Raw genomic sequence first — 9,936 nt, forward strand, 5'->3', positions numbered from 1 at the left:
CCAATTATCTTTGAAAAGAATGGCTAAAAACATACCTTACTGCAGTCTACACGGACAATATATAAAAAATATATTGAAAAGATATTGTGAAAAACATCATATTACGTGACAGCTGCAATACCGTCCAGCTACAACTTCCAACATTTTTGTTGTTACAACAAATAATTAACACATCTTTGTAGCAAATACAAAAAAGATATTGTGTATTGTTTTGTGTGAATCAGTACAGCTGAAATTTTGGATACTGTCTTTTTTTTTCTTGCATAATTCTGTTTTTGAATGAGGCTTTGCTTTTGTTTGTTTTGGGGTTTGTTTTTTGCTTTAGATGCTGGGTATTTTCAACAATGTATTTTTTTTCTGAAAATCAAATACCTAGAATAAATATGATTCCTTAAAAAATAAAAATGGGGGTTATCTGCATAAACAAAATCAGGGAGTGCATTTTATTATGGTAGAAAATGGTCTACCAGGTCAAATTATCCCTTTAGCCTGAGAAACAAATTGTCACAGGCCAATCTGGAAACTAAAGGGTTCAACATGGGAGTTTTGTAGGGTCCATGTTCAGGATTTGTCATGGTCTCAGCAACTGTGTAAAAATGTTGTTCTGGAGGTTACGGAGACATGTCTCCAGACATTCAATCCTTGAAAGCCAGAGAACTGAACACCTATGACCAACGAGTCATTCAACCCTCTGGTACCTAAAGAGGTCATCGGGCAAAACACTGGTGCCACTCCATTTGATGCACAGAAATTACATTTCAAGCCTGAAGGAGATACGCATCAGTATTAAAAGACTAGGTTAACACAGCATCTGTGTAGTGAATCGGAAAAGAACTTGATGGTCCACGCTTGTAACCTGCTGAACAGGGCTTGACGTTGCTTACTGCTACCAGTTCTGCCAAGTCATGAAAAAGGGAAGAAATTCGGACAACTTCTCTGTGTACCCCTTACTTAAGGATGAGATATCTCCTGATGCATCTAGAGGGAGCGAGAGTGTTGGATGAGAGTTATGTAAGGCAAACAGAATACCGTGACACAGATTTAGGTAAAGGCCAGACAATTCCATGTTTGGATGAAGGCAGTGAGTGCCGAAAAGCAGTATTGTGGATGTCCGAGCAATTCAACCGGAGATAAAACATGTACAAAGTAGCTTGGCAATGAAAAAAGTGCTTATTGTTCCTCTGGATGTTACGATTGCTTGTTGGCTTCCTCTTCGTATGCATTCCCTGTCCCATTCTGTACATAAGACGAGCCGGATCCTAAACCATATAGATGGCCACAGTATTTAGCATCGTCTATGTGATCTTCAAAAAACATCTAAAGAAAGGTAAGAAAAAGAATATATACAACACGTGGCAACTGTTCAAAGAGTAAAACAGAACTGTATAGCCACAAATAAGAGCTTTGATAATAAAACAGGTATGTATGTATGTATGTATGTATGTATGTATGCATGCACGCACAACTGGCAGAAATATCTATTTACTATCCCTAAGTAGCCATAAGTCAAATAATCTCAGGCACAACAAACTTCTCCAGGTTGGTAGACACAAATTATGACCAAGAACTGGCTCACAAAGCTGCAACTGAATCCAGTCTAAGCTTGAGAAGAACTTGGTTGAGCATATGGTTTTCTCATCGCAGCCTCGTTTCTCTGAGGGCTGTAACCTACCAGCATCTAGTGTGGCATTCATATATGATACACATGTAATGAGACACCCTGTCCCCTCCGATCCTACTGATAAATAAAAGACAAGCATAAACAAGTGTCCTGGACATTCACATTTGTCCTCTGTGCCTTAAAAATTAATGTGAACAAGTAAAAATGAAAACGCTTGCTTTATAAGGTTTTCTTTTAGGGCACATTGTTCCAGGTAGAAAGGAATAACGGAGAAAATGTCAACTAGCAAAGCTCTACCTAGAATTCATTCTGACATGCAAAACCTACATCTTCTGTGAGGTTTGTGAACAGTCTGGGGCTCTGACAAATTTCCCATGGAGTTTTAGTGTTTGTGTGCTATGCCTTTCACTGGATATCAACTACTTGGGTCATGTCATACTTCTCTCATTTTGAAGAAAGCCATTCCAGTCAGTAGCGAGTCCGAGCCAGCTTGATGCTGAGGTCCTATCCGCTCCAGTTCCAGCTGTTCTGCCACTTCTTGCAGCCCTCCCTGATGACAGAACATATTGAATTGTTACAATAAAAGCTATAGAGAGAGATAGAGAGAGAGATAATAGTATAATTACCCAATCCTCACTGCACACAAAAAACAGCAGGATTGGAGACAGAACAACACAATAAAACACAAGGGTTCCTGCGCTGCAGGTATAGCATTAATAACGAATGTAACATTGCATTAATATGCAGTTGATAAACACTCTGTAAAGCAAATATAAAATACCGACTTGATTTACCTAAAAGGAGGATACGGTATTTAATATCTAGAACAATAAAATGGCAAGAACCTAATAGAGATGGCAGTCCATCTGGCTGGCATTTTTTGGGGCCAAGGACAGGAGACACTGAGTAGACTCCAACATTACTCCCGCTGTCTGATTCTCTCTCCCTTCCACTAAGACCTGCTCTGTAAAGTCACTTGAATTATATTAACTCATTAATAACCTACCTTTAGGTTTTTACAGCTTTTCATAAGATATTTGACATCATAAATCACAGGGAAAAAAAGCCGCAGGATTTCAAAGAAGTCAAGCTCTACCTCTGGCAGGTTTGAATTGGTCAGTATCTTTATTAGATAACCAAAGTCATAACCACTGCAACAGAAACAATACAGTAAGTATTAACATCCAGCAAGTAACACACAACGGGGTAAATTCAGACTAGTCACAGAAGTCACCTGGCCCATGATCTGTATATCTAAGTGGGTGCAATCTGGGATCCTAGATGCTGGAATTACATGTTATCATGGTTTGGTGACACTTTAATTTCTTCCTTGCTGGTTCAAGTTTTGGTCTATAGTAGAGATCCTGGATATAAGAACACCCAGGAAGGGGGGGGGGGTCTTGTAATTAGTCTTGAAACAGATTTTATTTTTAACTTTTGTATGGCTATGAAGATGTCAGAAAGAGAATATTAGTTTCCAGGTCTCATCTTTTCCCACACTGACACTGTTACTGCCAACATCATCATTATTATTATATTTTATTTATATAGCGCCAACAATTTACGCAGCGCTTCTTACAATACATATACTCAAGGGGTCTGACAAGACGAGAATTGACAGACTAAGACGATACATTAGGGGGAGAGAGCCCGGCTCACAAGCTTACAATCTTGAGGGAATGGGGTGACAAACATAAGGCACAGAGAAAGGGTGAGAGGTAGTGTGATGGTCGTATCAATGACAAGGAGGTTCTAGCAGCTAAAATGATGCAGCTTCTCTGAAGAAGTGAGTTTTGAGATGTTTCGTGAATGTCAGGAGGGAGGGTGAACGGTGAAGGTTCCTTGGGAGTAGATTCCAGAGATATGGGGCAGCACGAGGGAAATCTTGTAGATGGGAAATGGAAGGGGTGATAAGTGAGGAGGAGAGCCTTAGCCCATGGGAAGAACGTAAGGATTGAGTCGGAGAGTATTTGCTTATGAGGGCAGAAATGTATAGAGGAGCCGTGTTATGGAGGGCCTTATATGTTAGTACCAGGATTTCACAGAGTGGGGAAGCAGAAGAGGAGCGACGTGCAAGAAAGATAAGCCTAGCAGCAGGGTTTAGGACATCACAATAAACAGCAGGAGGTCACGTAGAATTTGCAGTCGTGCGGTACGGCTGAACAGGTGTAAACAGGATTACAGACTTTTGGTTTTGTAATCTGTGATAATCCACTCAATCAGGCGAGACGGAACTGACAAGACCAAGCACGTGGAGGAGAAACCGCACGGAGTGAACACTACAGAGGTGACTTCTACTGATCGGGGCTGTCCCAGGTTCTGGAGCTTCTTACAAACCAAAACATGGGCCTTAATAAATAGATGAACATCGTGGTGTTCAGCTCGTTTGAGGCAGAAACAGATCATTTTCATTAACATTTGCCTGCTGCAGATAAAGAAGTCGTATCGTTCTGCATGTGACCTTTAGAACTGCAAAGTATTCTGCTAGGGTTTGTAGAACTGCAGAGACCTTGAAAACACACAGTCCTGTTCTGCTTCAGCTCCGAACCCATGAGAAACAAATAAGTATCGCAAGTAATTGTAGCAGAACAGATCAGTACTCAATAATTCCACACAGCGCATAATGTCGGTATTTAGATAAGACTGCACAAACGGCATATCTGTAAATCTATTGTGCTTCCCCTCATGTGGATCTATCAGATGGGAAGGGGTATATACTTGCTTTCGAAATCTGGACTACATATTATATATGCGATAAAATGGTAACATTCCATTTTTTGTTTTTCACTTCTCTAAAGAGGAAAAGCAGAAATATCCTGTTTTTCAGGACTGCATCGTTTCCATGGCTCGGCGTTCTTTTGTCCTCACGCTGCATGGCTTTTGTCCCCCTGCCATTCTTGATTGCTATCAAAGCAAAATGAGTCTGCACAGTTTGCATGAAAGTGCACAGGTTTCACGCCTGCTGACCTATAACCTTTTTATTTGGAGGGGCAATAAAAAAAAAAAATGCTGTCCTAGTAATAGGCAAAGGGTGATCATTGTTGACCTTATTTGCATGTGCCTACCCAGAATCCCTTGCGGTTGTGGCAGCACCATGAGAAACAAGCCTTCTGGCTTGTCTGGCGTCTGTAGATCAGTGTTTAATAATGCTTCTACTACCCCCTTAATTTTAAGTGGAAGGGCTTCCATCACCTTTACCCACCATAGCTTTGGTTATTGGTATTTCCAGTAATAGGAAAGCAGCAACGTTTCGTTTTTTCACACATGAAGGACCAGCCAGCCATTGCTCGATCTGAGCTGGGCTAAATCAGACCACAGACTCAGCTCATAAAACCCCATACAAGCTGGGCTAGACTCACCAAAAACAATGGAAAAGAAGGCGGTTTTACCCGAGCGTGACTCGGACTCAAGTCCACAGAAGATGACAGGAGTTTTACAGTAATGTTTTAAACGCCTAAGGTTTCAGAACAAAAATGAAGTACTGATAAAACCTAAGGCAAGTTGTTGAATAATTTTGTTAATATGGCATTTAAAAACACTTATCATAAAAAAAAAACTAAAAAGTCATGCTTCAAACATAGAGCAATACTTTTTTTTGTAACCCTTAAAAGACAATGGGTGTCCTTAAATCCATTAAAACAATGCATTGTGAGCCCGTACATGTATGGGCTTTGTCATTAAGGGGTTAAACATGTTAGGGAATACTAAAACACCCTTTGAGTAGAAGTTATACGGGAAAGTACAGTACAGACACTTGTTCTAAGCAAATCAAGAGAGTAAAAAGCAGACCAATAAAATAATAATAATTGAAAACCACATAATAATGAAAGCAGATTAGGATGGGCCAATCCTGATGAGACGCAGACAGAGTTACCTCAACCCAACAAGCCCCAAAAATCTACAATACACACCTATGAAAAGAGAGCCACTTGACGCCTTCACACAGCACTACTCCTGAGGTCATAAACAACTCCGCAAAGTACTGCGTTTCGATGCCTTCATCTTCATGCTTCTTAAACTGGATCCCAGAGGTTGTGAGCAGCTCTATAGAATCCTGCGCGTACATGTCTTCCCTTACATAGGAGGAGGAACGAGAAATCAAATGGTTAATAATAAAGGCTTTTCTTTTTGCGCATAACAACATTGCTATTCTAGAAAAATGCATTTTCTTTGTGGAAACAGCAGCAGAGATAATACAGATAAATGGCAAAAATGTTCAAATAGAACGACATCTTACTTATGTATTCGATAGCGTATTAGCGGATACAACGCGCAGGTAAACCGGTTCCCCCTACAAGTAATTACTAGCCAATATGGGTTTGAGTCAACTAAATTACTGGCATTATTTTAATTCAATTTGGCTATAATGGAATATTTTCTCCTATACAGGGGGTCAGCTATACTATGTATATATAACCAAATGATGTCCTCGCTGGCACCAAAAATAATGTAATGGCAGGGAAGACCTCCTTAAAATTACAAATAAAGTTGCAATATATATTTTCCTGCCCAAAATTAAAATAAATCGTGAGATCCCAGATAAAACGTGTGGACAGGGAGAGCAAACTTTTGTGAAGTAGAAGCATTGTGACTTCAGGCCACAAGGTAAGTCACCAGAATCAGGAATCTGCACTCACTCCCCACAGGAACTCAGGTGCTTAGCTGTGTCAGGAAGGGCCAGCTCCCCAGTAAATCAAAATAGAAAAAGGCTCCAGGCACTCATGGGTTCCATCAGGCAGATTTATTGGAAGAGATGAACAACAACGTTTCGACCTCACGATGAGTTGCACTTGATAAAGACCTCATCGTGAGGTCGAAACGTTGTTGTTCATCTCTTCCAATAAATCTGCCTGATGGAACCCATGAGTGCCTGGAGCCTTTTTCTATTTTTCAGACCACAAGGGTCACAGAAATGACATTGTTTTTAATCGAAGTGTAATTATGCATTGAAAAAAAATAATAGCTTTATATTTTAAACTCTGGGAAAAAATTATTGCATAGTTTTTTCTTCTAAATTTTACGCTAAGTCTCCAGAAGTATCGTAAAGACTGAAAACCAAAGTAACGGTTTTGTTTCCACATTCTGAAAATTCCCCAAAGCCCGGACTCACGTTAGATTAAATTTAAAATTGAACTGCCATGTTGAGGTTCCCGGCGGGTATTCTCCTTGTTCATTCATAAACGTCAGCCCCAGTTGGATGATCTTTAGTAAGTCTACGTTGCAGCGCAAAAGTTGGTATTGATAGTCAGCATTGCTCCTGAATTCCCCTATTGGTCTCGCAACAACCCCTGGAAACTCTGTGTCCTGAAAAAACAGAGACGGAAAAAAACAAAAATAAGAAAAACCTTCTGAAAGCAGTATATGCCATATGTCCAAGTACTTAGCAAGTGCAAAAGGATTTTATACACACATACAATATATATATACATACATACATACATACACACACACACACAGCATGTGCATTATCTGTACAAGAAATAAAAAGCATTTCCTCCGTGCACAGCACAATCTTTAAGTCTTATCTTAATCTGTACAAAACCGTGTAACAATCGGGTTTAATTCATGAAAGGGAGAGCTGTCAGAAGGGTTGTGGTTATAACACATCCAGTTCACTTGCCATTAAGAAGAGCCAACCCCGGTATGCTTTTCCAGCACAAAAGACTGGGGCTGGCCCTGTACAATGCATAATTCAATGAAATCTGACTTCATTATACAGGGCCGGCCAAACTCTTCCTGCACGAGAAGCTCCCAGGGCTTGTTGTATAATGTCAGGTCATGTCAGCAAACTGCAGATAGCACTGCGTATTCACATCAGCAAATCTGCCGTTAAACAGAAAGTCAGTGTTTTTGGGGTGTTTTAATGTAATTCTCAGGCAGTATTTGGGGTTCACCGACGACAGATTCTATCTATTCTAAGCTAGCTGCTCCACACCACTCATCACAGGCACGTCCCGGGTGTACAGCGCCAAGACTTAGAATTTCATTGCACGCGTTTCATGGAGACCCCTCATCAGTCTCCGTAGACGTTCAGCTGGAAGTCTTGGGAGTTACCCCCGCCGCTTTTATTATAGAAATGAAACCGAAGTAATTCTTTGAAGAATCAGATTGCTTCTGGGCTGCTCTGAACACATTTCATTGATTTTCTCAAAGCGATACTTAGAAGAGCGAACCTTTGACCATGAATTGCTTTGCAATAACGCTTCATTGCCCTGGTTGCTACCTTTCTCATTTTGCACCAAGACAGCTCCTCGCACATACCCCGATGTATACCGCTAATTAACCTAGAAGTAATTAACCCTTACAACATCTGGTTTTAACACCAGAATAAAGCCCATATTAGACTTTTCTCACAGTAACAAATTTTATGTTATAAAAAATATGATAAACCGGGGTTAAAAAAACTCCCGTAGAAGAAAAGGGAAAATCATTGCCACCAGTAGGACACACATATCCCAGCAGAGCAAACAACGTATTATTTGATGCTTTGACATGTATGTACAGAAAATGCAACCTCCGCTCTACGCAGAATAACCTAATTTTAAAAGGAATCGGTTCTAACGAAACCCCTAAACATACCATTGCAACATAATTATACTTGCGTATAACTTGGCGGATTCTTCTCATCTGTTCATCCAGGTTGAAGGCCCAGACTTCGCAGATCCGCTGGCTGTGGTCCACCGTTGCAGCTGGCATAGTGGGGATGGGGGAGGGCCTCAGAGGCAGGCATCAAAATGTTACAGCCGGCGACAGAAGAATCTCATAGGCGACGGTCCTCAAACTCACACGCAAAGCTGAAGAGAGGAGACGTTTGCTTTTAAAGGTAATGGAGGCGCAGGCACACTATCAGCATGTGATGTCATAACATATTAAAGGGAAATTTCAGTACTATGAGGGCGACAACAGCCTCACAGCCACCATATATACATAGACTTGTAGCTGCCCTCCCTCTCCATTGTTTGACGACTTGTTACTGATTGGCTGCTTGAAGAAGCCAATCAGTGGCAGGAAAGTGGCAGTTATCATTTTTATGTAAACATATTGCACGAGTGCCACGGAAGCCACGTTCAGGTGGCATACATGTGATTGGCCCCTGTTACCCCCATTGACTAGCATGTGCAGAGAAGCATACCTAAATATGCCCCCTACTTTCTGTAACGGCAGATGGGGAGGAGATTAATGAGACAGAAATACATCTAAAGAACACCTGATTTTCATGCAGTAAAATGCAATGTGGCTTCTACATTTGTTGTATTTTGTTGAGGAACAACTAATTTAACTTGGATTTAGCATTCGTACAAATATATTATGATTGTGGGTACGTTATTAAGGAATATCCACATAGCTGTTATTACACAACACTATCATTTGCTATATTTTTCCCCTTTCTTGGATTTTTGGAAGCGTGTTTGGGGAAGCAGCCATTCCTATGCCATAACCGGTAGTGAATAAGAATACGTTAACTCCCGAGCCGCTGCGTATCATTTATCGTGGGAGTAGCAGCTTCTTTTAATAAGGTTTCATTCTTCACTGGCGCACACGGTGGTCTTCCTCTCGCCGTACGAGATCTGCATTTCTAGGGGGCGTTAACTTTCTTTATACATGTCCTGTACGTTCCGGGTGACTTTTTCATGGTCCAGAGTGTCTATTTAACCATGTACAATTGCTTACTATTGGTTAATCTGCATATGTCAGATTTAGAGGTCGCCGTCTATTGTGGGCTAAACAGGGTAGCTGAACTGCAAGCAATATGCTTGTAACCATCTTTTACACCTTTACGTCAACTGCTGTAATAGCTGCTGTTTCAGGTGACTTAGTACAATACTTATTTCCGATCCCTGGCCGGTCACGTCTAAACGTACATTAACGACCGCACGGGGAAAAGCTATTGCTCCATAAGCCTGATGTTGTAAAGACTCCTGACATGAGACCGGGCATCTCAATGAGCCCAGGAGACACAGGGGTTTTAGCGCCGCCTCCATTGCGCTGATCCCGCACGTTGGGCAGCCGCACTCCGCTCTCGGCACGCATGCATAGCGATGGTCGAGACGTATAATTACCTCTTGCCTGGTCCACCTTCGCGATCTTTCGGGGCCCCCCCAGCTTTAGTCCGGCGTCACTAACGATATCCCAGGCCAATACGTCATCAAAGCGACGCGCCGGCCCAGCTGCTACATTCTGCCCATCGGGTGACCTCCTACGGAGGCGCTCGCTGATGACATCAGGGCCATCGGGGTGGGGTGGGGAAGAGACGTGTGGGCGTGTCTGCGCGAAGATCCCACCTGCTGGCTGTCAGATGTGAGGGTGACGTAAAC

General features: G+C 41.6%; 1 protein-coding gene across 3 annotated transcripts; it reads right to left on the minus strand.

Moving 5' to 3' along the window:
• Positions 1 to 1,003: 1,003 nt before the first annotated feature.
• Positions 1,004 to 9,823, minus strand: CNOT7 (CCR4-NOT transcription complex subunit 7). 3 transcript variants are annotated; one of them, XM_053458864.1, is made up of 7 exons: positions 9,682 to 9,823; positions 8,201 to 8,415; positions 6,732 to 6,925; positions 5,533 to 5,694; positions 2,628 to 2,772; positions 2,061 to 2,171; positions 1,004 to 1,317 (listed from the first exon to the last, which is right to left on the minus strand). In XM_053458864.1, the coding sequence occupies exons 2-7, from the start codon at positions 8,315 to 8,317 to the stop codon at positions 1,189 to 1,191; spliced, it is 858 nt and encodes a 285-aa protein (XP_053314839.1). In that variant the 5' UTR covers positions 8,318 to 8,415; positions 9,682 to 9,823; the 3' UTR covers positions 1,004 to 1,188. The 3 variants fall into 3 exon arrangements, with proteins under 3 accessions (XP_053314839.1, XP_053314857.1, XP_053314848.1); XM_053458882.1 differs by lacking the exon at positions 9,682 to 9,823 and having other exon boundaries at positions 8,224 to 8,357; XM_053458873.1 differs by lacking the exon at positions 9,682 to 9,823 and having other exon boundaries at positions 8,220 to 8,357.
• Positions 9,824 to 9,936: the final 113 nt, after the last annotated feature.

Source organism: Spea bombifrons, chromosome 1, assembly GCF_027358695.1.
Source record: "Spea bombifrons isolate aSpeBom1 chromosome 1, aSpeBom1.2.pri, whole genome shotgun sequence".
Classification (NCBI taxonomy): domain Eukaryota; kingdom Metazoa; phylum Chordata; class Amphibia; order Anura; family Pelobatidae; genus Spea; species Spea bombifrons.